Source organism: Larimichthys crocea, chromosome XV (genome assembly GCF_000972845.2).
Source record: "Larimichthys crocea isolate SSNF chromosome XV, L_crocea_2.0, whole genome shotgun sequence".
Classification (NCBI taxonomy): domain Eukaryota; kingdom Metazoa; phylum Chordata; class Actinopteri; family Sciaenidae; genus Larimichthys; species Larimichthys crocea.
Window position 1 is genome coordinate 9,250,876 of NC_040025.1, and position 27,796 is coordinate 9,278,671.

Consider the following 27,796-nt stretch of genomic DNA (forward strand, 5'->3'; position numbering starts at 1 on the left):
TTAAAGTTGTGTATGAGGTTTCATAAAAAGTACACACAGACCAGTTCACTGCAAGGACACTTTAATTTATCAGAAGCAATAAATATTCACATCTCAAATCTCTATTCTTTCAGTACACATAATACATACACAAAGAAAAAAAAATTGAAATCATTTGTTTAAAATGATATCAGTAAGTGCACTGACATATAAACTTTTTTTTAGGCTTCGATTTCTATCACAGTAACTCATTCTCTCACCTTCAGTCTGAAATAATAAGAAAAAGAAAAAGAAGTCAACGTTCCTTTTGGCCAACATCTCCTATCCCTGCCCCTCTTTTTTCTATGTACATACTTGATGGCACTCACATGCACGCACCTGAATACAGAATGGGAGTAGTTCATCCCATAGTTATGATAAGAAGCCTATGTATAATATAATATGTACATTCAGGTTTATACAGTACAATCTATTCAATAAGTGCAGATATATTCATGCAAGAAGAGTCAAAAAAAGGACACCATGAAAAGAAAAGGCTAGCCAACACATACTTATAAAATCTTCATCTGACATTCTTGACTCTCTTCCAACCTCCATTAAATCCTATTCTTTAAGATTCAGATCTTCTTGAACTTTGTTATCAGTTTCATTAGCTTGTTCCATAGACTTTTTTTTACTTTGTCCTCACCCGTTCACTCTCTCCTAAATTAGAATATATGTAGTTTTCCAATTGTAATCAATGGCACTGAAGGTAAACCATATCAGTGCTTAATTACCACCTCTAAAAATGCAGTAGCAAAAAGGGGGCAACACTTACACGAAGCCCACAGAAAAATGGGGGAATACAGTATGTACCTGTAGGCTATTTTACATTCTTGACTCTTGTTGTGTTCTGTTTTTCTTTTCTTTTTTTTTTTTAAACAAGAAGCCCTCAGCAGGATGCCATGGCATCATAAAATGTAATAAGAGTTTTTTTTGAAAAGTGGCAGAAGAGGGAGAATTAGAAGAAGGCCATTTCTGACTTAAGACATCACGTGTGCAAAACCACAAAACCTCATGTAAAAGCGTGCTTCTTCAAAACATAGAAAAAGACACAATGACTGTGAGAAAGTGAGCATAGGTGCCCTGTATAATTCTGAATGAATGGCATCCCCCAAAAGTCTTCTTCCAATATCCCCAACCATGTTTGAGCCTCTTTTTCCCCCTCATAAATATATATATGAAAATGAATTCACCAAGTTTAAGGTTTGTTAGTCACCCTATTTGAGAAATTGTTCACCTGTTTGCTCAAACAAAACAGAAAAGGAAGAATATTGTTGGTGTCGGTGTGTCAATATTTTCAACAACCAATAATACAAATTAATTTAAAAAAAGATTAACTCAATGGAAATCATGGTACAATGGAAATAAATCACACTTCACATATCAGAACACCCTCTAGTGGCTATGGCGAATTGAGGGAATTTATATGTGCATATACTCTCTATAACCATGTACAAACATCTGCTGATATAATTAATCACTGATCAAAACAATTATTGGACAATATTCATCATACTCATAGCAGGTATATTATAATATCGATAAAACAGCAAGAAGCTTCAGAAACATTCAAAATATATTATTGATTGTATCATTAATTCCCATACCCCACAAGGAATGCATTTATAAAGCCAGGTGGCTCCTGTTGACATGTAAAAAGACCATTAAGCAAAAGACTGTCAGGAAACCGTGCACTGGTTTTTAGAAGTTTAAGACAAAGCAACATATCTGAGGTCTCCCTTTAGAAAAAAAGATGCCTGTCAGCAAAGCGGATCCTGCAAGAATGGATGGGGACATCGTGAAGCCAGGTAAATTATTGCAAAGTCAAGGACATGTTTTTTTTTTTTTTTTTTTTTTTTTTGCAACTCTCAATGCCAAACTCCACTCTGAATGCATTTGGTGGTTTAGTCTTTATTTACATCCCCATGTAAGCAGCTGGATATATATGGTCTCCGTTTTTCCAGTGTCACATTATCACATCTCGGTACTGTACATTTAAATAGTCTCATACAGACTCAACTAGACTTCTAACAAAGAGGCAATATACCTAGATATAGATTTAGTTTCATCTTAAATTATATGGCTATAGACTTTTCTGATACTGTACGTGGAAATATGAAGAGTGTTTGTTCATGTGTTTTGGTGTGCAGGTTTCAAAGATGTGTGCACACGATGTGCTTTTTATCTCCACCTACATATGTGGGAAACGGAGGTGAAAGTAACAGAGACGAAGCAAACTGCGTTTCCTCTTGTCACTAGCGCTGCTGCTGTTACTTTCTGTCCTGGCAGACTTGGACCTAGCCCTAGTTCTGCCAACCTCCTCCACTCTATAATCTGACCTCTGACCCCTCGGGACCCACATCCTGCTCACACCACGGTACTTATCCGGTTGATAGGTTTGGATTTGGAGCTGCCCCCTGTGCCTGTCGCTCCAGCCCCCGTCACCTGCGGCCCCTGCTGAGGCTGCCCTGGGTGCTGGGGGGGGTGAGGGGAGAGAGGTGTAAGAGGGGTAAGGGGGGACGAAGGGGGGGGTAAAGGGGAGGGTGGTGGGGGAGGGGGGATGGAAGAGAGAGGAGGGTACTGGGGCAGATACGGGCCGGCGGAGGCTGCGTGATGCGTATTGACGGACGCGGATGGTAGATTGTGGGGCAGAGTGCCGAATATAAAGTGTGTTTGGTGTGTAGAGTGGCTGGCTGGGTGTGGTGTGTGCACGTGTCCGGGGTGGGTTTGGGAGTGTGCGTGGGGGTGCGGGTGGGAGTGAGACAACGTTAGTGGAAGTTTGGTACCAGGTCCGCCGCCCCCTCTGATTGAGTGTGTGGGCTGCACGTGGTAAAGGGCGAACTGTGGGTTCTGGGAGTGTTGGGAGAGAGGAGAAAGGGGGGGGGGACATCCCACCACCATGTTGGCGTAACGACCCGGAAGCCCATGCTGGGAGAGCTGGGAGAGATGGGCCAGCTGCGGGTGCTGGGCGTGTGGTGGGCCAAGGGGTGGACGACAGGGTAGTGGGCCTCTCTGTATAGTATGTGGGGGCATACCTTGCAAAGGAGGAGGGACAGTTTGGACGTGGTAGCGATGGTGATGGTAGTATGGTGGTGGGGGCTGCACGGTGCCCGCATGACAGTACTGTGCGTGTAGTGCCTGAATCTTGGAAGGCCCCCCGTCCAACTGGCACAGAGATGAAGGGGAGTGAGGAGGGGGCCCTCCCGTAGTCGGTGGGGGTACAGGTGCGGGGAAGGGTGGCCCCGGTGGAATAAGGGGCCCTGGTGGTTTGGCGCGTTTGCTGCCGAATAGGGACCCCAGGAAGGAGCCGCTGTTGTTGTTGCTGCTCCCCCCAGGGCCGCTCCCTGCTCCTGGTCTCTCTACACTGCTGGAGACTCCCCCAACTCCTGTCCCAGCAGTGGTATGTTGCTGCCCCGGCCCACCCCCCACCCCCGTTCCGGGGCTCAGGATGGGGCGGTGAGGCCGGAAGTCTTCTGTTCCGTAGCAGCCAGGCACCACGCCCGGCACTGGATAGCGCTGGTGAGGCTGTGGGCTGCTAATGATGGACCCCTGGGAGAATAAAGCACCATCACGCTTTAGAAAAACCACTGGAGGATTGCACTACAGCCCCTGTTCCCACGTACATCATCACACACAGAACATATTTGTATCCTGAGGTGAAGGACATGCTTGATCAAGTATGGACACACACAGCCATGCAAAGGGTGTCAATGCAAGACATGTACATGTGAACACACGCATGCATGTACACGGGCACACCATCTATATGTACACTGTACACACACTGAGCATGCGCAGGAAGATAGAGCACCAGTAAGGGGGAAATGCAGGTTACAGGTCAACATCTAGTCTTTCAGACTTACTTCCATGGTACTGTCCAGAGAACCAACACTGTTCCTGCGACCACGTTTCCCTGCACCCCACCAGGAAGAGTCAGGTTAGCAAAGAGTGGAAGATTGAAATGTTTGTTTGCATGATTTTTTTGAAAAAGATTTGAATGGCATAAGACGTGTCTGAATTTCAGCGCGAAAGAAGAACAGGATAGTAACAGAAATCATTTAAGAAGCTGCGCTACCCAATTCAACCCAGCTGACGAGAAAGAAATGGAATTGACCCCGTCTCTGAGGTGCTGTTGTCTCACCTGTGTCCGATAGGTCCCTGAGAGATGAGCTGAGTGCTGTGCGTTTCAGACCCTCACCCACTGAGCAGTTGTCATCAAAACTTGTCCTTCCCAAGGTGCCATTCACAACATCGCTTTTCACACCTACGCCACCTCCTACCACACCTCCACTGAGCAAGCTGGGCCGCATCACACCTTTCTGCTTCTCCAGCTCCGCTGTAAACAAACACAAAGGGCACAGGGGAAGTTAAAATGAGAGAGCACAGAGAAAAACAAGCCATATACTGAGACCACCTGTACAAAACCTGTACAGATCATCATGCCCACTAAAGATTTTAGTTCACAATAATGACCAGTAGATGGGGTACTTGCATTCGACTCTATATTTCTCCATCTCTTGCACTTCAGCAATACTCTCCCTGAGGTCGCTAACAAAGCGGGTGCGGTCTTGCTGACTGGGTGCCATAAAGACGATAAGAACCTTTCTCTCTCCACCCAGGACTGCTGAGGTCAGGCGGATACCATGAGGGTAGTCTGAGAGATGCAAACAGAAAGAAATAAAATGCTTAATAATCACAGGGGGTAATTAAGAACGGTTGAAATCTCTAAGAGGGAAAAGAAATGGTGTCTTACATGAGTTCTGGAACATGTGCACTTGCATCTCAACCAAAGGGAAAGATTGTCTGAAACTATAAGTTACTGAGGTTTTCTTCTTCTGGAAGATTTTGGTCACCTGATGCACAACATAGATAGAGATTTATTACAGCACCTTTTAAATGAAACTTCTTAGCTGCCACGTGTTAAAAAGCGATGACCGTCAGTCTTACCACCAGAAGGTCATTGAAGAGGAAGACCTCTCGTTGGTGCACTCCCGTCCTCTGAGGTCTATTGGGGTCAGGAACCTCGTAAAGCTGGCAGCAACACACCAGCCTGCGATGGGGGAGGGACAGCACCTATATAGACAGACACATTACAAACAAGTAAACCTTCAACTAGTGACAACATATTACAAAGCCACATATGCTGCCTTATTGAATTACAAAACTAACAGGCTTCTTGCCCACAATGACTCTCTCCACTGCTTGCACTTGGGACACATGGTCATCATTGGTCCGTAGTTCCCATTTCTGTATCCGCTGGTAGATCCCAACGAGCAGGTCCCTCGGTATATCCTGACCATTGTCTACGCCTTGGGTGGAGACAGGGAAAGGGAGGGTCTTAGGAAATGATGTTTATCAAAGCTGCAGTACACACTAAAAGCTAAACACCACTTATAATCCAACTAGTCAACCCTGTTTGTAGTAAAAATAAATAAAAAATAAAATTAAAAGAAGGGAAAAAATGAGAAAAGGTCTTTGGGGAAATATCAGAAATGCCCAATTTCATTTCAGCTGACTGGAGAACCTTGTTGGTGTCTGAATTTGATTGACAGCAGCTGATTGCTAAAATGTTTGTTGCACACCATAGGGAACAAGAGAAAGTAAACAAACTTGAACTGTGGCCTACACATCGCAGGCAGATGCAATGTTGCCACTGCTATTAAAGAGCATGTGCCTGTCAGCATCACTGACAGGCACATGAAATGTTATTTAATGTGCTGCAGCTGAGAAGCTTATTAACTATAAACCCTGCAAACTGATATTATCAGTGCGATTTCCCACCCAATTGTTTGGTGACTCTAAGGTGCAGGGATAAGAAGTGTGTTCGTTTCTGTAGGTTAGATAAGGAGGAGGTTTTTTTCGCAGGAAGGCTAATGTGGGTTGTTGCTCGGAGTCTGTGGCTCTTGTGTTGTGTAGCAGGCTGCTGTCTGGCTCAGTGTGACCGTCTGCTCTGCCTATGATATAACGCTGACGTAACTGCTTTATGCAAGATTTCACTGAAAAAGGTCTCCATCTACGTAGACGGAAACTGAATGGTATGCTGTCGAATTAGTGCAAAGATCAAGGGCATCGCCATGAAAACAAAATATATAAAATGTAAATTCCTACATCCATTAACATGTTTAAAAGGCTTAACATTTGCTCTAGTGCCCATTTATACAACACGTTAGACATAATTAATGCTAATATCTGCTCCATAAAGTCATGTATCAAGTGTGTTTTCTGTCTGGCAGCACCTCTCAAATTCTTGATGAAATCCTCTAGTTTCATTTTCCTCTCAGCTTTGACGTTGGGACTGTACATGTCTGTGTTGAGGAGGATTATGGCGAAGGCCAAGATGAAGATGGTGTCCGGGTTCTGGAACTGCCGAACCAGGGTCGGATTGCACACGCAGTATCTCTGGCTGCATAAGAGACAGAAACAAAATGCCCAAACATTTAAGTTTTTGATACTCTAGCATCACTCAAGGCCTATTGAAAACCCACTGTATCCAACACATACAAACCTAAAAGCCTCTATGAGCCTCTCCACTTTTTGGGCTTCTCCTTGAACTTTAATCTGAGCCTGGAACTTCCTGAGAGCGTCATCCAGGTCCATCCCTGAGAAGTCCATCTCATCCACCACACAGCTGAAACACAAACAGCAGAAGTAACATATTATTACACACTATGTTTATGTGGGTCAGCTTGCATCCATTCAGACTTGGCATGAAATATGTGAGTGAGCTGAAATGTGGTGCGCACATATGCTGAACTTTTTTCCCCCTTCTGAAGATACAGATACACATTCACCTAAATCTTTTCCATATGTTTGTCTTACATTTTCTGATCTATTACAACTGTCCTTCTCAATATATCCTGCGGCTTCCCATACTTTCTACTCCCATACTCACTCTAAAACATCTTTGTTGAATTGTTTCTGGCGGTTTCCCAGGAATTCTCCAATCATCTGCCTGCTGAGGCCCTTCCTCTCCAGGATGAAGCGAGCAATCCCAACTGGAGTGTCCGATACAAAACCTCTCTCTATCAGGTACTGGATCCCTTTCTCTGGCTTCCTATAGTCAATGAAAAAGAACTTTCTCACGACAACTTAACCAGTTTAATTGTATGATCACAATGAAAATGGACTCTCATGGGCACTTCTGTTTATTAGTTCTACAAGCGTCTTACTTGTTGAAGAGGTTGAGACCTATGCGGTACTGACGTCTCTGCACCACATCACTGTTGAAAGGCGGGGAGTCCCAGCTATGCCGGCTTTCCCTCTGGTAGGTCTGCTTTCCAAGAGGTGGCAGAGGCTCACGCAGGCTGTCCTGAGATGAGGACCCGGAGCTGCAGTTGACCGTCTCGTTAGAGTTGGTTGTGGAGTTGAGTGAGTCATTGTCTCCGTCCGAGCAGCACGGCTGCTCCAGACCACCGGGTGGCAGAGCTGTAGAGGAGGAGGAGGACAGTGGGGTGGTCGGGGGCTGCTGCGGGGAAGAGGATGACGAGGGTGTGTCAGGGTACTGATGGTGGTGGATAGGGTGGTGGTGATGGTGGTGGTGTGCTGCCACCTGGTGAGGGATGTGCGTAGGTATGGGTCTGCCAGGCGCCCGGGTCTGACCCTGGGCAGCTGCCGTGGAAGAAGGCCGGGTGCCTGTGTTGGGGGAGTGTTTGAGGGTTCCCTGAGGGGAGCCAGCCCCTACTCCAGGCTCCTGCTCATAGACCAGCTGTCTGCTAAGAGAGCCACGATCTGAACGGTCACTCATGTCCACTGAGCTGTCACTGGGTGGCTCAATAGTGAGTAGGGGCAGATGTGCGCCCCTTAGACGATAGTCCCTGCACTCAGTACATGGGGTGCTGCGCCGACTGTTACTGCTGCCCCCTCCTTCAGTGTCCCTGCTGTCCTCACGCCCTCCGACACCACCACCGGGTCCCCAGTACTCTGTATCTGTGCTGCTGGGTGCCCGATCCAGGGACAATGGGGATGACGGCATGCCATCATCCATGTAAAGGGTAACGTCACTGTATGAGGTGGCGGTACTGTCACCATGCATACTGAGTCCTCCTCCAGCACCCCTGGCTCGTTCTCCCAAACCTCTTTGGGAGGAGGGGTTGCTGCTGCTGCTCCACACACACTCTCCAAAGTCTTCACTAATCCCTCCACCCTCCCTGCTGCCCTCCTGGGAGTCATCGCGACCCGCGCGGCAGGTAAGGGCATCGTCTATGGAGTCAGCCAAGGACTTGACCTAGAAGGAACACAAAGTGGGGAAGGAATTACAGCGTCCCTTAATTCAGAAAGTAAAAACCAAACTAAAAGTGTACCCGGTATGCCCGTCAAGTTTGCTTTCAGTTTGCTTTGTAAGTTTTTCTTTCTTTTCTGTTCCTGGAAACACCTTTGAGACTTTCATGACATGAAGAGTTATAACCCTGAGAGAACTTAATTACTTTAAAGCTCATCACGCACAATAAAATCATAACATGGTTACCTGTTTGGAGAAGGAGTCCTCTAAGTGGGTGTAGTCTCCTGCTCGGTCTGTGTCGGGGGAATGAGGAGGCCCGATGGCCACGCTGTGGGTGAAGTTCGTCTGAGTCTGGGCCTGCTGCTGAGGTCGCTCATCAAAGGAATACTGCAGTCTCATGTTGGACAGGATGATGCGGCGTGTCATGCGGCTCTCTGAAGCAGAACTTCTGAGGCGCTCAAAGTTCTTGTTCATACGATACTGTCTGAAGGCTGTCTGAATGGTCCTCGCTGCTCTGCGACTTACAAAGGAGCCACCGTACTTTCTCTCGAGCATCTCCACCTGGCAAAAGTGAGAGGAAAGAAAAACAAACACAGCATCACCGTCTGATCGCCTCTTACCCATGAACCCACAATAAAGAAACCATTATCTACATGGTGCTCAGACCAAAAGACATTTGCAACAGAAACCCTCTGACATCCTCAGCATCGATACCTTCTTATCCTGCAGATCTGTTGAGAGTTCATAGCTGTCTGAAAGGGCCTTGCATCTTTTATTCTCCTCTTCCTCTTGCTTGCGGAGAGCCAGACTTGCAGGTTGGTGGCGCGTTCGCAGCGCCCACGCCAAGCTGGCTGAACTGGAAGCAGCCACGCATGAAGGATCCCTGGGTCCGGAGGGTGCACTGCTACTGCTGTCAGTGTAGCGTTCGGAGCCACGCAGGTAAGGTGTCTGGCTGAATGAGGTGTCTTTGTGGGTGCCCGTCTCTGGACACTGGGACTCCCCTTCCACACTGCAGGAGAAAATGAGCAGAAGCTTTTAGAGTGAGTCATAAAGGCTTGAAATCACATTAGATAAAACACTTTGAACAGGAGACTCGATGAATGATTAAGTGCAGTCCTCAAATTATGCAGAATAGTACTTAAGAGCTTACATATAAGGACTTACATGTACAGTTTAGAGCGACGAGAAGATAACCATTTCTTAGTGGAACTCATGGTGAACTAATATCCCTTTTAAACTCTCTAAACTCAAGATCTAATGACATTCCTTGTCTACATTGCAAGTTGATGATCCAACAGACAATGGCAAAGGTCTCTGCCCTCTATCTCCTACCTTTAATGACTCCAGAGGATGAGTTAATATACTACTACCTTTACTACTGCCTTTTTCCCCCGCTCCTTAACTTCCCTCTTTCATTATTTCCTTTTTTCTTTCTCTCGGTGTATCCTTGCCTGACAAACACGGCAGTGCGAGCGCATTTTGTGGAGTCATCAACGCGCTCCTTCACTGCCACATACCAGCAACACCATACTGACAGGAAAGACCAGGTTGTTACGTTAGCAGCAGGTATAAAACAGGCACCTCGTGAGACAAAACACGTACAGTTAACATCTCCTGCCAGACTTACTCTCACTCAGCCTATGAGACAGAAGTAACAGCGAGCAGATAATATTTGCAACCAAATCAATAAATAGATTAAATAAAATTTAGCTGGATTCAAATCCTATTTGCTGTGAGCATAGCAGTAACCACAAAACTTATCAGCATTCAAGTAAGTCCAGAAATCCTCCAGTGTCCCGTTATGCACTTTTGCCCAGGCAAAATCCAACCCAGGTCAATTAGTCAGTCTGTGTTTGGGAGAATAACTGCAGTCACATGTCCCTGCCTACATTTCCTCCTTGAGTTAGCCACCGCCCCCCTTCTGTCAGCTGTACTCTGGCCCATACAAAGGAAGAAAGAGTAGAGAGCCAGGGTCAAACAGGAGTATGAGTATTATATTCAACACAGGAAATATGCCAATCTCGGTGGAGACGCATGGCTTGTGTGGTTTCTACCTTTTTTTTTTGCATGGTTTCAGCTCTGCATCACACATTACTGCACTTGACAAAAAAGGACTGAAACGCTGCCTTGTTGACTTTGACCATTTTTGGTTTGAGTAGGTCAGTCCTCCCTCCCTCCCTCCCTCCTTGAGTGACTGTTCCATTGATTGCAGAGACTTCCTGTGTTAGTGTTTAGTCGGTAAAAAAAACAAGACAAGAAGGAAAAGGTTTCTTGGGAAACAAGGAAATAACTTGTAGGTATTTTAATGTGTTTGATCTTGTAAAGTGATAGTCAAATATAAACACCACATCCCAGTTCCTATATCAAAACCTGACCAATGTGAAGAGTGCACAGAGCAGGAAAATGTTATACAATGCAGGGGCTTTCGGCAGGACATCCTGTGTCTTCAAGAAATGCATGACCCGGCTGAATTATTGTTGAGTCTAACAACAACGCTGACTCCATTACGTTGCATAACACAAGAGCTCAGTGATGAAAAGACAATTCTGACATCTACAGGAAAACACATACAACCACAGCTTTAAAGCTAAGATGTAGATATTTAACAGCAACTCCATATATTACTGTTGCAAAATTACCCGTTTTAATTGAATTAATTACGAGCAACAAGTTCCATCTCCACTTCAAACTGTTTCTTTTTTTTCCTTCTTCTTCTGTGCAGCATCATTTATCATTCCTCCTCCTCCTCTGCTCCTTAAATAGAGAAACTGAGAAGAGGGAGGGGGTTGCTTGGTGACGGTTGCTGTGGGACCTTTGTGGGCGGTGAGGCAGTTGTTAGGATGAGAAGCATAGTTGCCATGACAATGTATTGACTGTTATCACCGCTGAGGTGGGTGTTGAAGATGCTCCACAGGTTGTGAATGACAGTCTACATAATATTTGTCTTGTTATGAAAACACATTAAAGCAGGCCGAAGCGTGCAGATACAGGATTTGCCTAAACTCTAGTTTACGAAAGTCTCAATTTAATAATCTAAACTTCAATACAGTATTTACATATTATCTTGTATGAACTGTGTGAATAGAAAGAATCAGACTTCTTCTTCTTCTTCTTCTTCTTCAGAGCTGCCCATAACTGCTCCTTTTAAGGAATGGAAAGTAGCCACATGAGTGCCTCAGCACGGTGCCAACAGGTAGACACAAGCAGGGGCTTCACTGTAACTTCCTGCCATGCACATCAGCAGGAGCAGATGGTATTTTCATTCAACTGAGTCACAGAAACCTAAAATACATTCAACGTGCCACAAGCCTGGTTTCATAAATCAGTCTCTGAATATTCATGGCTGGTCCTTGGATTTATTTGACCTCTAAATCCTTGTAAACTTTTAGCTGTCATCTACTCATAACGAAAGCGAGATCATAAAATACCAAAGACTCAAAGAGTGGTGCTTTCCTCAGTGGCTCTACTACCACTGAACCGAGTTTATCGATTACGTGACAGTGATTTTCATCTCCACAGTCTTTATGCGGCAAGACCTGCACAAGTATTACAGATATCATTCTTCCTCTGAGCATTAGGAGAAAGATTTTCAGGCTGAGAGAGGTACCTATTAAAAGTCTCCAAGTTTCGTGCAATATTTGAAGTAAAAATAAATGAATTCTGCTTCGCCCATTGATTTTTTTTTTTTTCCCTATGCAAGGCCTTGCAATCCACCTTCCGAGTGTCCATGTATTAAACAAGACTTTTCATTTAGTTTTGCCTGCAGCAAGAGCCAAGCAGTAATATGTGGCGAGAGACAAGGCGAGGATGATATACGAGTAAAAAAAAAAAAAAAAAAAAAAAAAAGTTTGTTGTATAAAACATGAGTGTGGCCATATCGCAGCTGCCATCTGCACCTCATTACTTATGTAAGAAACCCTGTATTCCTGTTACAGTGCCAGAAAGGTTCTCTCTAGAGGCTACCTCATAAAGACCAGCCCAGGTAGTTTCACTGCCTCCAATCACTTAACTGCAGCTGAAACAGATGGCTGGAGTCTGATAAAGAGGAGTGATCGCCGATAGTTTTAAAAGAGTTAAACACGTGGGCAGGAATTGACAACGGCTCTAATGAGGGAAACTGTAGAGTGAATAGGGGTGCGTGCAGTAAAGTGCAATGTCAACTCCATGCAGTCTCCAGTCCCCTGCTCATATAATATTGATGTGCTGACAATGTGTTTGTGTGTATGGAAGAGCAGCAGTGGGTCTGACTGTGCCATCGAACTTACAGCAGGACATGGAGGCTGGGGGGGATTAACCTCTCTGCTGCCTGTCATGGAGATGCCAATAATTGCATCGATCTGTCTGTTGACTCATTTCCACCTGACTCCGAGCGGTCATCTCATCCTCTCTAATCTTTAAAAGGTGTTCAACTTCTGTGTTAATCAGCCACTGCGCCCCAGATGTGGAATATGGATCCCAAATAATTACTTTGGTGATGTGATCATGTTTACCATCAAAGTCAGAATTTAAAAGAGATTTAAATGAGGGGGTTGTTAATGTTTTCCATTATGAAAATAATCCAACAATCTGCGTTCTCTTTGCCACATGTGATCCCGTTCTTTCAAGTGAACAAACCGAAAAGGAAACAATCGAATCATTCATGGGTCAGAGCGGAGCATTCCTCCACCGCCAACACTCTTCTGCCACTTCGCTGTCTCAAGCTGTGAGCTTCACATCACACACACACACACACACAGTCCACGTCTGTTAGCGACCCAGATCCATCCGGTTCAAAAGCTCAAACTAGGCTCTATAGTTTTGTCAGCAGCGGATGCAACTTCATGTTCAATGTATCAAGAGATGGCAACCCTGTGCAACTGTTTGCAGGGCTACAGAGTGATGCAGCTAAAAAAAAAAAAAAAATTGGCCGTGCTTTGTAAGCATAAACACGTCAGATAAATCTCACTGGCGCTGAAGCAAGAAAGTATGAAGAGATAAGTCTTGTATATACACGCAGGCAGATAAAATAATGTAAACTTTCATTAAGGAAAAAAACTTTCTAACTGCACTGGTAGCTTGTCTTTATCTAGCATCCACCATTTCTTTTTGACAATGACAAACTGCATACTTTTCATGTTTTCGAACTGATCCACTTCCAGATTGGGCACAGCTGATTTGAGCTCGTGCTCACATATCAAAGTGCTGACTCCAGACCTCCATTGTGCTTGACAAATCCTCCCAGCAGGCATTCAAACTTCCATGACAAAGCACTGCAGTTAAGTGTTATTGTAACTAACTTCACCTTGAAGTCATTTTTCAAGAAGCAATTATGTATATCTCCGGCTATGTGCTGCGTTTGCTTTTTTTTTTTTAGGAGTGACACTGTTGACAGGCAGATTATCCAGACTTTAAAGGGTATGTGATCTGTCATCTGAACGGCATGTACACACAGGCACCTCTCACTAGCCCATTTATCACCCCATCTCCTTCCATTTATGTGTCAGATCCTCCTCAAAAACATTTCTTTCTTTAAAAAAAAAAAATGACATGTTGTACAGCCCGAAAAAGCCACAGCAGTCAACACACACTTTTGTATTTCACCAGTTTACCTCTCTTTTGCTGTCTGTCAGATACATTTGAGGTAAGCACGGGGACACAGACTGGTGATCTACAGCCACAAACCACATGTCATAGACACCACATCACGGCAGTGCAGGCCACCATACAAACACCAGTGTAACAGGTAACGTCGTATCTCACTGGTGCCAAACTAAAAGCTCTTTTGTGACCGATTTTATAAGTGAAAGAAAAAGCTGAGCTCTTACCATGCTGCTACTGTCAGAGAACTGTCCCACACTAACTGGAGCAGTGTAAAAAACAAACACACCCTCTCTCTCTCTCTCTCTCTCTCTCTCACTCCTTCACACACACACTCATTGGCTCTCGCTTGCCCTGAAAAGCCGTACAGGCTACATTCTTGAGTTCTTTTGACAGCTCTGAACTTCTCTCACCCTGCCCAGCTTTTTTTCCCCCTCCCCTCCACCCTCCCTCACGTCACAGACACATGCACAGTCACTTCTTTATTACACAACACCAAAGCAAAGCAAAAACACATCACACAACACCCTGCATAGGAACAGACGAAGAGACACGCACGGTAGAAGAAGTGCATTCGTTTATTGAAAAAAAAAAGAAGGAAAATATTCAAATATAGGTTTGTTTTCATCTCACTTTTGGGATACAGTGTATGATAGGACACATTGGTGAAAGCAGGTGAAAGCAAAGACATGAGAGTGCTGAAGCAGCTGAGATGGACGACAAATCTTCTGTAATTTTTATATTCTAGATGTAAATAAAGTCTGCTCTCTGAGGTTCGGTAGTTTCATATTGCTGCAGTGTGCACAGATAATAAATGTCCTGAGAAACAACTGCAAAAGTTTTTATGATTTACCGTCAAATGCAAGAGTACACACTCCTTTGTACATTTAGAAAATTGTAAAACTTTTGGCTGTTTAAAAAAAAAAGTGACACTAGTGGAGACGCCAGGTTTTTCCACCAACTACAGGAATATGCTAATCACGTTCCCCAACAATAATAGGGTACATACTGTGTGTTCTGCAGGGGGAAACCATTAATATACAGGGATTATGCGCACCACACAACCGATACATGACTTAAAAATAGAATTTCTTGTAATTCTTTTTTCGCGTGCAGGGATGAGTACATGGTGCTCGAGGTGGAGATGAGCGAGGTGGGTGTGTACGAGCAACATTCCAGCATGACTGAAACAACACAGAGCAATTACAGCGACACATATTTCACCTTCAGACATTTTAAAGTGAAAGAAAAGCGCCTTCGGGAACACTAGGGAGAAGCTAAATCTGTTCAAGGTCATGAATAAACAGATAAATAGATGAGACAACAATAATCCGACGTGTAGGAACAAAACAAACACATGATTAATGTTTTTAGAACATATAGGGGGCTCGCTTCTTTGACGTTGCATAATGTTCGGTGACTGTACGGGGATTTGCACAGATAACAAATGTCGACTACTGAGCACATCCGAACTGACGTGACTCAACTAGTGGATCCAAGATAGGCATGAGTGCGACAGTAATGAGCACACAGTGGTGATGCGTTCTGACAGCCTGATATGGCTGCAAGAAAAGAAACAGATAGCAAACAATACAGAGAAAGGACAACATCAAGACTCATTAAGATGTAAAAAACAATGCACAAAACATATCATACTTGAATAAAAAATAAATAAATCAATGATAGCACATACACTAACTGTCACAAAGACTACAAGTTGCATGCATTTCTGTTGTTGTTCTTTTTTGGTACACAGTGAGGTCTCCGTTTTCTGGCAGCATAAACTCTGATAGTCTTTTCACAGGTAAATGGGGCGAGCGAGAGTCGTCGTGCGGTCAGCTCAGCGAGAGGAGGGGCTACTGCAGCCTGAGGCAGAGCAACAGAACTGATGGGCACCCTCATCCTCACCCTCCTCTCTTGGAAAGCGAACACAGGACGGGACAACAAAAACACAGAAAGGAAACAAACACACACACACAGAGGAAAGCAGACAGACAAGACAGAGAGAAAAGAAGAAAAGAGGAGGACAGAGTGAAAAACAGCATGACACACAAACACACACAAAAAAAGCAGAGAAAGCAAAAAAACAGGTGGAAACTGAGAAAAGCCTGAAGCGAGCTGCAGTTTTAGTCAAAACAGGCATCACGGTGTTTACCATACACTGAGTATATGCACGTCACAGCTGTCTAACACCATTAGATGGCAGTGTTGGAGCATCATGCGCAGATGTGTCTGAGAACAGCATCAGGTGGAGGATAAGTGAGGGGAAGGAGAGAAAACAGGGTGAGAATTCACCAGGTTCACTTGTGACTCAGTCCACCTCGGTCCCATTGCTGATTGAAAATGACTCCCTCTCGCTTTCTGTGAGGAGATGTGCCGGCATAAGGGCCTAACACTGGCCATTAGTCACACCTGGGAGTGGTAGGAGACTGAAACACAGGCTCCCGGTTAGGATTAGGAGGTGGAGAGGAGGGAGGGTTGCAGGAAGGTGAAGCAGGAAGGAAAGCAGAGGCATGTAAAAGAAAGTGATGGGGACGGGGACATTGTGTGAGAGAGTGAGCGAGCGAGCTGGAGGTTGTTGACAGGCTTTTGGGATTGTTGCAAGACTTCTTACGGGGGTTGAAGGGGGTTTTTATTCTTATCGTGTCGTACTCACTGTACTCAGGCCCTGCAGTGGCCCTTACCTGTCGTCCTGCTGTAAGCTTTGGTCAGTAGAGGGGCAGCAGTATTGATGGAGACTGACGAAGCTGTGAACAGTCATACTGGTGGGGAACAGAGTAGCAAAAGCAGCGCTGGACGCTGTCGTAGGAGTTGTGGGAGCCGAGACGGGCTGCCCTGAGATAGACGACGGCCGGACGCTTGACAGAGAAGACCAGAGACGGACGAGACACACAGAGACATGGAGAAAGCAGAGACACACAAACAGTCAGCAACAAAGCGGAAAGAGAGACAGAGACAGAAAGAAAGAGCATTGGTTTGAAGCTGCACATTTATAGTGACAAAGCATAGAGTGACGATGGTAGTACAAGGAATGACACATTTAAAAAGGTGGAAAAATAAGAGACGTGTGACAATTTGTACAGACAGCAAGGTGACTAACATCTTCGAGAGACGTCACCCTCTCACAACACCACAGGTCTTTGTTGAAATCAGCTCCCAGACAGTCTGCAGGTGTCTTTAAATAAAAAGATAGTAGAGTCACTGTCACAGTTTAAGAGGAAACATATAGGAATCCTCATAGCTGCAGAAACTCCCGACCGCTCTGATGGATTATATAAAGCTCTATAGTGGTCTAGCACAGGGTTCTTCTGTGGATCACCCCGTATGAAAATGTGAAACCACTTTCTGTAATGTATGCAAAAGTGCACATATAAACACAAAAGCCTCTCTGCTACCTCTCTACTCTGGCAGGAATTAGAGATGTTCCATCTGCAGATTGTGAGTGAGCAGTGGTTGAGATTAGCATGTAAATGGCTGGTTTCTCACTGGGGCCAGCTGCTGTCAAGGACACGCAGTCCCTGTCATTTTAGCATGGAAACACTCTCAGAGAAACACACGGGGACGGAGACGAGATGCAGCAAAGAGAGCCTGGAAGGAAGTGAGATACTGCAACGCTTGGGCAGCTCACTGGAGTTTCATAGCCAGCTGTGCAGGACAAGGCGACCCAAGTGAATTCAGAATGTGTTATTCAACAAAGAAACCTAATTTTATTAGAAGCGTCGAGCAGTACTGTTTACGGATATTTTGGGTGATATATACGCTAATTTCTTCGGTGCATAAAAAGACAAATCAGCAATGAATTGATTGAAGTGTTGCCTGTATCGAATCACATTCTTCCATACTCACACTTGCTGTTATGAGTACATAAGTACGTTGACGTTAATGTGAATTAAGGCAGAAGTCAGCGCACTGTGGGTACCCGGATGACGCCCTCATAAGTCAAAAAGTCGAGCTGAACATTTAGGCTACATAGCAGAAGAGGATCGACCGCCTGGCGTGGCAAAAATGGCAGCAAATGTAAGTTGTACATGTGCTTTACATAAAATCAGATGAAAAGTTGGCGCTAATGCTCCGTTCGCAATAAGAAGACATTTTCAGTTAGTGCACAACAGCTGTATTGAGACATTACCCTGCCGAAAATGAGTGCACCACGCCAGGAAGGACGCAGTGTACGACACAGAGGCGTACTAACGGAGGAGACACGGAAAAAGTCTCATAATCTGTGCAGTAGAGCTCCGATGTTGTTCAAAAACAATTACAAAACACACCAATGAGTCATACTTGAACTGGGTGATATGTTGCTTCATTACACTGTCGTTTATTTTATATATGATATTTTCACATACACCGTCCTGCTGCTGTAAACACTAACACACCAAATATGTGGCTGAAAATAGTCCCCATCAAACACAGTATTTACTCCTGTTTGAAACAGTACCCAGCTGTTATAATCAATATTATTTTTATAATAATGTATCACAACAATGATACTCGGAGTAATGAACCTACAGTTTTATAGTGTATAGTATAGTAGTATACCTCATTGTCGGGCTGTAACGTTACTGTTTTGGTTCACTCTCATCGTTTTCTGCTGCAGCAGGCTGGAAAACCCCCACTGCACACTACCATCTTAGTATTAAACAGCAGATGGGCACAGTTAGTACAGTTTTTAGCTGGTCAGGGAGTCAGATATTTCCCTCAGGAGTTGGTGGAGACCAAAAACAGAGCTAAAAGAGAGTAAAGATTGGACTTGTATTCAACAGGTAGACACAAACACAACATTTTTTTTCGCTGCCCCCATGTGGCAAGATTCATCTTCTGTATGGACTCAGGCTTAAAGCCCACAGGCAGGATAGAGAAGAACTTAAGAAATATCTAGACAGACTGCTCTTTTCATGGGATTTGTAAGCAATAACAAAAGTATAGAATATCGCCAGCTTTAATCCTTTAATCCTACTGATCACACAAACTGTTTGACAGGATTTCAAATAGTCTTTCTTGCCTCGAATGTTGGCAGGTTCAAAGAAGCCACGCGTCTAGGACACTTAATGCGGCTGCTAGAAGGGGTTTCTAATCAGAGAGGAACAAGAGTGGTAAAAATAAGAGCGTTTAAGGATATAATCATGTAGGCGGAGCGCTCGATTGCTTAGCGCAAATGATAAAAAAGTTCCAATTAAATGAGAATAAGCTGTCAGTGGCTATTTGAGAGCAGTACAGGAGCGCCTTGTTCATTCCTATTTATAAAGATTAGACAAGTCAGCGGCTTGATAAGAGTTTTAGGCTTAATCTACGAGGACAGAGTATATCCTGGCAAGATGTAACCCGTGTGCTTTTCATTTCTCCTCACGGACGTCTCTGTGACGCACAGGAGTGAAATATTATAAACAAATGAACCCGTTGACCTGTTCAGCTTTGGATGGAGATGTGAAGGGAGGCAGAGGTTGTTGTTATGTAAGCCTGAGCCATGCTTGTACACACTGTGTGGTCTTGCACTGCCAAGATTTGTATTACACCAGCGGTAACTAATGCCTCCTCTTAGAGTATCCCCCAGTGTGGCAAGTGTTGACAGGCTCATCTAGGAGCTGATTTTTTGCTTCATGAGCAGTTATGCCTGAATCCCTGGATGCCATCAAAAAAAAAAAAAAAAAAAAAAAAAGACACACAATGCCCCAATCATCCTCCTCCTCCTTCTTCTTCTACTCCTCCGTAATAAAATAAACACAAACTACCCACACACTCTCAGTGTTCATCTCGCTTTCTGTCATTAGCAGGTGCTCTGCAAGAATAAGAAAATTATAAAGAGATCAAGATATGAATCAACGCAGCACGGGTCAAAAAGATATTAGTGAGACGACACAGGAGGTGCAGGCTAAAAAAGAAAAAAAGTGGTACATCGGGAGAACGTGTGAGGTGGCGTGTATTTAAAGCGGCGCGTTGACAGAGGCTGGAGGCAGAAAGAAGAGTGGGAGGAGAGCGAGCTACATGAGAGTGGGAGAGGTTGAATACGGAGGAAGGCAAGGGTGAAAATAATCAAGAGAGTAAGAATGGAGGGAAGAAGAATGATCGGAGAGGGGAGAGGAGGAATGTGAAATGGAAACAGGATGTGGAGTGATGGGTTGTTGCTGGATTCGGTGTTTCCTCGAACCTGTGCAGTGGCACGGGGGTGTCGGCGTGTAGGTGAGCCTATGTATAGATGAGCGAGGAGAGTGGGAGCGATGGGCTCACATGCAGCGATCACAAGAAGACATCACCAGCGCCGTTGTGGCTTTTTTTTTTTTTTCTTTTGTACGCTTACACACACCACAACAAATGTTTGCCAGCCCACAGTCAGAGAAGAGCACTTTCATTTACATCCACGTGGCTTTTCTGGGGGGGGGATAATCTGCCCGTCCAATCCAACCATGGTACAACCCACTTCAAATTGTGCTTTTTTTTTCCTTCTGCTTCTTCTTCTCCTTCTTTCTTTTACGCCATTGTCTATGAAATAAGGAGTGTGGGAGCACACTGCGTCATCCCTCCTCCAGCGCGTGACCCGCCTGACTCCTGCTGACAAACTGAGACGTTTGATAACCACACACGCTGCGTTGTAGCTTAAAAAGTTAAGTGTGTTTTTATACACAGCAAACCCCCCAACACACACACCCCACAACCCAATCCCTTCCACAAACCTTCCCCGCCCCCCCTCCCTCCCCACCTTTACTTCCCACTGTGTGAGCTTGAGTCTCCTGCTGCTTGGCAACAGTGTGGACTGCCTGTGTGGGCGTTTTGGCGTTGAGTGCCAGGCGAAAGCACTGACGAGGAGGGGCACGGTTACAGTTACGATTTCAGCTACGCACAACCAGGCACCTGCTGTACCCTGCTGCCGGTTTGCATGCACATGTGTCTGAGCGCTTGTGTATATATAAAAAAAAAAGGTGCGTGGATGTGATTCACCCAAACAATTAAGACTTTGTTTGAAATGGGGATGTGGGAGACACCTGAAGGAGTTTAATTAAAGAAAGCGATATCCCCCCGCGGATCACCGAAGGGACGTTCTGCAAAGTCTAAATCTCGGGTCATGATGACTTGTCAGCCAGAGAAACCACATCCAAAACTTTTCAACCCGCAGCCCGGGATAAATTAATAAACGTCGCAGCAGTCATCTGTCTTCAACACGTCTCCTCCATCCCCATCGAGCCGTCATTCAATCCTGCTTCTGTCTTTCGCCCTGCTCCTGCTCCCACTCCTACCCTCTCTCTTCTCTTCACTTCTCTCCATCTCTCTCTCTCTCTCTCTCTCTCTCTCTCTCTATTCTGTGTCTCTCGCCCACAGAGTTCTTCACAGAAGAGCTCACAGCGTTCCCACGGTAACCAGTCTCCCTATTCTGCTCCACAGAACGTGTGCATGAGTGTTTGACAAACATCCCGCCTCAAAAGTGCCACTTATCTGCGTTTGAACGGGGGGAAAAAACGGTGAATAAAAGTCATAGCAGCTGGGGAGAAAGAGAAAAAAAGACTATGGAGGTGCACCTGTGTTAAACAAATGCTGACCTCTACGAATCCACAGGGGGAGGCCATCACAGTGATATTTAACCCGCTGATGAATGAACAGGACGTTTAGCGCTCTCCCCTCCTCACTAATAACAAAGCAAGACTGCTAATCTCTGCACTAATTTAGACTGTTATCTGTACGCAGCTGCGAGGCGAAAGAGGCAGCTCCAAACTAGGAGGGCAATCGTGTGGAGGACAGGAGGTTGTGTCATCATCATGGAGGATATTTATCCGCCCTCCTCTTGGCCTCACCTCTCCTCTCCTCCCACCCTTGGATAGGTGAGTTGAGTTGGAGGTGGGAAGGAGGGAGAGCTGGTGGACGGAAATACAATATTGTAACTGCCTTGAGGACAGCTTTACAGTTTCCACAGCAACTATATCTCTCACAGCGCTCCCCGGTCCAAGGACATTTCACTTCCTGTGGAAAAACTTTTACATCACAGCTATTCACTTGTCTCCTTAACATTTCAAGAAAAAGCACAGACAGAGTGTGAAAAAAACACAAACATGATTGTAGATGAATAGGAAAGGAAGGATTTCCGAATGCAAGATCACGCATCTACGGGTACCTCTGAAGTACAACATATTGTGACTGTCCAACTGAACAATTCACCGTTCACAGTTTTTTATTTTGTCTGTCTGCAGACGTGATAACTTTCTGTTGCCACGTTTCTGTTTCTATCAAAATCCAACTGTAAAACCTGCAAATTTATCCGTCTTTACATAAAATATTGATAAGAAACGAGCAAGAAAAAGGTTTGATGACCGCCAAGGTCATCGGTCGGAGCTACTCCGGGTATGATAAGCAGGAATTTACTTTTCACTGGGCCACTCATACTTGAAAATATGTATCCTTAATGAATCCTAAGTAACACGTGACTGAATATTAATGGAGAGAGAAAAAAAAGGAGTATGATTTTTCATTTGTGCACAGTGTATGAAAGCCTTGAACACTGGCTGCACACAGAAATGGTGAGGAGAAGGCAAAAAAAAATACCACCCACGTACACTTACCTCCCACACACACACACACACATCCATCATTTAAATTTACGTCAAGCTTAAACTGCATCACAGCGATCATTAACGCTGTTGCCGATATTTTAATCCGGGGGCCAAAATTAAATGTCGTTTTAATTCGCTATGTGTCCTGAAATAGAAAATATGAAGAAGGAAGGAAAAAAAAAAAAAAAAGAGGGGAGAGTGACATCCTCGAGGAGAAAAACAGCAGCTGCAGCTTCACTGTTATTTCTTCTAGAAACTCTCGGTGAGTCCGGAGAGAATAGATTAACTCACATCACTTCACACAGACTGTTTGGAGCAGGTCAGCACAGGCTCAGCTGAGCTTACCCACACATTCGCCTGGAGCCAGCTCATTTCTCTAAGTTATATCTGTGCTGTCTTAGCTACTATAGGAAGTGAAACACAGCCCCGAAAGAACTCCCAAATTACCACGTATCGCGAACGCTTTATTAGCGCGGAAGAAAAGCTATTCAACCGATCTAATCGGGAACAAAAAAAACTGTGCTTTCTGTTAACAGCAGGGAAAAGAGTGAGTGTGCAAAGAAGGGAAAGAGAATAGCACAAAAGTAATTTGTGCAGCTTCTCTGAGTCATATCTGCAGCAGTGGGAAAGAGAAACAGCGAGGGGGAGAGAGTGAGTGTGTGTGTGTGTGGGTATGTGAGAGAGAAAGAAAGAGATAGATGGAGAGAGAGATGGAGAGAAGGGGTGGAGAGGGGGTTGTAAAGGGGATGGGGGGGTGGAGAGGCAAATTGAGCTCCTCCTGAAAAAAAAAGTCCATTAACGTTCCCCCTAACGTCAGCCTCAGAGAGGGTCGAGCACAGAGCCCACTGTGCCCCTGCGTGCATGCCGATGGATGGAGGGGTGATGGAACGGAGACACAAGCACCATCACGGGGCTCTTTGCAGCTTGTGAAGTCTCCCACTGTGATAGTGAGAGGCATGTAAGGAAGAAAAGATAGCTCGGGTTCCCTTTTTTTTTTTTTTCCCCCCTCTATCATTATATAATAATACAGAGGCTGTCGCCAAGACCTCTAGCTGCCCCCTGCATCTCATCCTAAGAGCTGCTGGATGAGGCCGGCTGCATGTACTGTATGTAGCACATAACGAAGGATGCAATCTCTCACCCATGCGGCGAGAACTGTCACATCGTCACAACATGACAGGCTGTGTGGCAGACTGCACCATCATATTAGCTGTCTAATAACGTCCCGGGTTATATCCTACAGTGCACTCTAACTAAAATTTCTTTTTTTTTAAAAAGACACACATATATATATGCACACAGCAGTAATTATCACCCCTGGGCTAGTGGTAATTATACTCTGGTCACATTAATAAATCTCTCATGCGCTCTGTGTGGACCTACCTCCCCATCTTTCACACATTTTTGTGCAACCAGCACAGACATGATGTAAAGACACACTCACACACACATAGGATGATACAAAATACACTTGCATGACCTCTCCCAAAATAACAACAACAACAGCAAAAAAAAAAAACATCTGCCGGGCTCGCAGAGAGCTGTGGCGATGCCCTCAACCCCGCTGTTTCTTGGAGGAGGAAACTTGACGTCAAATATCATTTCGCCCCGAGGCTTCAGACTCACATTGTTCACACTGCCATTAACAGGAGGAGGAGAGGAACAAAATAGGATGGCAATTTGGGACAGATGTTTACAGCGTGCCGCCGGGAGGATGAAGAGGAGAGGAGTGACTTTGTTTTGATGCGGTTGCTGTACGCATGGTTAGGAAAAAATAAAAAAAGAGAGAGAAGAAGAAGGAGGTTTTGTTTGCTTGTCCAGAATCAAAAAGGTTTTTACGTGAGCACAGGGGCCTGCTGCTGGAGGAACAAAAACTAACTGGACACAACCAAAGGCGACTCTCTGAGCCTTGCCATCTCTGGCCCAGACTCCCCTTTTCCTATCTCCCTCCCTCTCTTACACACTCTGTTGACAGATGGCAAATCAGTGTGTGTGTTCCACCTTTTCTCTTTTAGACTGGGGCACGCCGAGTGAGGTCGCTCAGTCACTTTCCTCCCCCTTGTCATCTTTCCTCTCCTCGTCCCTCTCCCACATCTTCCTTCTGTCTCTCCCTCTGATTTGAGTCATGTTCGGAGCATCGCGGGCACCGACGCCGATGCAAATTCATGTTCATATCTGATCCATTAACAGACGACGAGGGGATTTTGCCGCTGACCTAAGCTAATAGGCTTCATTTCTGGGGGGTTAGGCCGAGTCACATCCAGACGGGGACAATATGCTCTCCACTGTGCGGGTGACTCTTTATTAAATGTGACACTTCATATGATTCGCTTGTCTGAGCCTGAATCCTCAAGTCAGCTACCGCCGTTACAGGCAATTAACAAGGGAGGATCAGCAAGATCTACATTTGCAATTCATCACTGGATTTAACACCTACATAAATAACTAATATGTGCCTCTATCTAATGACTAAGTCAACCTAAGGGACGAGGGGAGGAGAGGGTGGGGGGTACCAGAGAGGCAGACAAGCCGAGGAAAAGACAACTCTAATCGACGAGGGATTTGATAAGAGGATTGGGACAAGAAGAAGAAGAAAAAAAAAAAAAACAGCTAGCGAGCAAAAAAAAAATCTAGGAATAATTGCCCGAGATGATTGCGTGTGAAGAAATGTTATAATATGCACAAAGATAAATGGTTTCTGTCACTAAGGCTGCAACAGTATATTTCACTGTGTGTTTTTTCACATGAATTGCTGCCTACTCACAAAGCTTAATGCTTCCGGAAAACAGAAGCCGTCTCTCTCTCTCTCTCTCTCTTTCTCTGTGTGTGTGTGTGTGCGTGGTAAAAGTAAGAAAAGCGAAGACAGATGCACTTGCTGTTTGCCAAAGCTGTGTTTGCAGCACTCTAACTTCAGGTCAGCCTTGAGTTTGGGTAGGGGGGGGGAGACAACCAGCCTACAGTTCGGAGTGAAGTATGAAGAGAAAAATACACTTTTAGCAAACAGTGGGTGGATTTTGGTCTTAAAAAGTTGTCGTTAAAAAAAAGAGAGAGAGAGAAAAAGACCCCTCCTGCCTGCCTGGACTCGAGTTTTCCTCAGCATACTACTATGCAACACCTACGCACCTCACATAATAGACTGGGATCATTACACAAATCAAACCCTCTGCACGCATAATTACACACAGCATGAAGAAATGGACACCTTGAGCACTTATCACTCTACCCATAATCCTCCAGCACATTTCCTCATGGTAGTGCATTTAAAAAAAAAACCTTTAGTCCCATAGGATTACCTCTGATGACTAGAAAAGCTGCAGCTCCACACAGCCTGTCATTATGAGCGATTAGCATATATAAATGTACATGATGCACACAGTGGTCATCGCTATTTAGAGCCACCCGGTGTCCTGCTGTATGACATGAAGGCTCATGTGTTTAGACTTACTTTCTACGGATGGTTGAACTGGCGTTGGTGTCTGTGCTGTCAGTGCGTTCAAGCCGGTCTCGCTCGGTGGTGGAGGAGCCGCAGGAGAGACCTCTGGTCAGCCTGGCGTGGGTCCTCCTCTCCCTGCTGGGCCCTTGGGTTGTCGCTGATCCAGCTGTGGCCTGAGCAGCTGAGGCGCTGCCATTCCCGCTGCTGCTGCCACCTGCACCACCACCACCACCACCACCAACAACACCACCACCGCCGCTGCCATGATGGATGGGGAGGGACAGAGGCTGGTTGTGGTTGTGGTTCTGCTCTGGAGTGTCTGAGCCAGGTGTCCGTGGGCTGCGATCCTGCCTCAGGTCCTGGTTCTCTTGGCTGACCCGGTCCAGCTGGCCCTCCAGCTCCTCAATGCGCCGGCGCTGGGTCTCCAGGAGCTTGGCCTGGCTCTCGATGATGTTGTTGAGCTCCAGGAGGTACTCCACTGCCCGGTTAGGGCTCTCTGGGCTGGTCTCCATGGTGGGCCTCTGGGGGGGGGGTATCACCACCACCGCCAGACACCACCAAAGTTTCGACCCCGTGGGGGTCCGAGATCCACCCCCCCCACCAGCCCTGATGAGTTGGGGGGAGGGAGGGACCAACGAAGGCTCTAGTGAAGATTAACTAATGTCTTCAGATCTTCAGAAAACAGGAAGTCACAGAGATTAAGAGGGTGAGAAGTTCAGCATGACTACATATCCCCAAATCTGAGGGCAAAAATGAGCATTATAGCATCTCAGTAGCTGTTAGAAACGTTGCAGCGGCGAGAAAAAGAGTTCAAAGCTCAAGAAGAAGCTGCTGATTGTCTGATTTCTTGAAGTCATTTCGAAAGACCACGCCGAATCAGCATGGAGCGGGTCAAGAGTTTGGGGCAACATGATGATGAATATGTTTTAAAAAAAAAAACAAAAAAAACAGTGAGATTGGCTGCAGGAGGCAGTGACAAAGCCAAGTGTCATGTAAATGAGGCTGATCAGAGATCAGTAATGAACTGGAGCTCGCTTTGATGGCTCTCTGAGCTCAGAGGAACAAGTCCCCCTCCCCCTTTGACCTGTGACATATCCTGCTCATTAACACTTAAGAGCTCTCTGATTATGAGTTCATTATAAATAAATAAAAAACATCTCATGCACATCAACCAACTCTTTAGCCTGCAGGGGGGGAAGGGGGGGATAGGGGGGGTAATGGGAGGGGGTGATGCTATTTATGATCTACCACTAATTATCAGGCGCTGTCAATCATTACATAACACAGAAAATTCTGCTCCCTCCCACGTCGAGTATCCCCGCAGTCTATCATCGTCGCTTTCAACCCATGGCTTGATGTGTCTTTATGGCACAGAAAGTAAGCAGATGTGGCTTACTAAGTTCATTGTCGAGGTCCAAAATCCTCCTCTCAGCTCCGACAAAAACTACATCCTAGCGCTTTAAATTCAAATTAGTTCCCAAAACTGTGTGCGTGTGTGTATGTGGGCTTTTTTTTTTCATCCGAGAATAACGCAGAGTTTATTCCCACATCACGCATTCAGTGTCGGATATATTAAAAAAATACATTTTAAAGACAAACAACTATCCAGAGTCTCAATAGGCTGTGCCAAAATCTTTAAACTCTACTTTGGTGTCTCGCTGCTTATTGCGCTGATCTGAAATCGGTTCAAACGAGTTATTTCCTACTTATCTGAGCAGAGTTTCAGCTGTGTCAGGGTCGGTTAATCCACGCAGGTGTGCAGGTGCGGTGAGTCTTCTTTGCGGGTTGGCGCAGAAACGCGGAGAGAGAGAGAGGGTTTTTTTTTTTTTTCGCTCCTTGAGCGTCTGAACTGCAGCGATGCGTGCGGCTTTTCCATCTGAGCGCAACACGGTCAAGACAGACACAATGATGCGGGACTTCCAGGGGGGGAGTTTCAAAATAAAAGAGGAACTGCGTGAGCGTTATATATGGAGGGGGTAAATGACTGTAAAGAAAATATTAATGGGAACCTCA

The 27,796-nt window shown here is 45.3% G+C and overlaps 1 protein-coding gene across 6 annotated transcripts; it reads right to left on the reverse strand.

Annotated features, from left to right (window-relative positions):
* Nucleotides 1-44: 44 nt before the first annotated feature.
* Nucleotides 45-27,691, reverse strand: iqsec2b (IQ motif and Sec7 domain ArfGEF 2b). Of its 6 annotated transcripts, none has more exons than XM_019254531.2 (14): nucleotides 25,796-27,690; nucleotides 8,954-9,248; nucleotides 8,486-8,800; nucleotides 7,191-8,245; nucleotides 6,914-7,075; nucleotides 6,527-6,649; nucleotides 6,258-6,424; nucleotides 5,206-5,330; nucleotides 4,969-5,094; nucleotides 4,775-4,874; nucleotides 4,514-4,675; nucleotides 4,163-4,357; nucleotides 3,885-3,934; nucleotides 45-3,570 (listed from the first exon to the last, which is right to left on the reverse strand). In XM_019254531.2, exons 1-14 carry the CDS (start codon nucleotides 26,293-26,295, stop codon nucleotides 2,389-2,391), a joined length of 4,557 nt encoding a protein of 1,518 aa, XP_019110076.2. In that variant the 5' UTR covers nucleotides 26,296-27,690; the 3' UTR covers nucleotides 45-2,388. The 6 variants fall into 6 exon arrangements, with proteins under 6 accessions (XP_019110076.2, XP_019110037.2, XP_027144187.1 ...); XM_019254492.2 differs by having other exon boundaries at nucleotides 5,191-5,330; nucleotides 25,796-27,689; XM_027288386.1 differs by lacking the exon at nucleotides 25,796-27,690 and adding an exon at nucleotides 14,044-14,102 and having other exon boundaries at nucleotides 5,191-5,330.
* Nucleotides 27,692-27,796: the final 105 nt, after the last annotated feature.

What these genes read in the sequence shown, in the direction of transcription:
- iqsec2b (XM_019254492.2), bottom strand. Translation starts at nt 26,295, where the DNA reads ATGGAGACCAGCCCAGAGAGCCCTAACCGGGCAGTGGAGTACCTCCTG. An exon ending in AGGACTCCTTCTCCAAACAG is followed by an intron (nt 8,246 to 8,485) that starts GTAACCATGTTA and finishes TGTTCCTTCTAG; the next exon opens with GTCAAGTCCTTGGCTGACTC. An exon ending in TTTCATCAAGAATTTGAGAG is followed by an intron (nt 5,331 to 6,257) that starts GTGCTGCCAGAC and finishes TCTCCACCCAAG; the next exon opens with GCGTAGACAATGGTCAGGAT.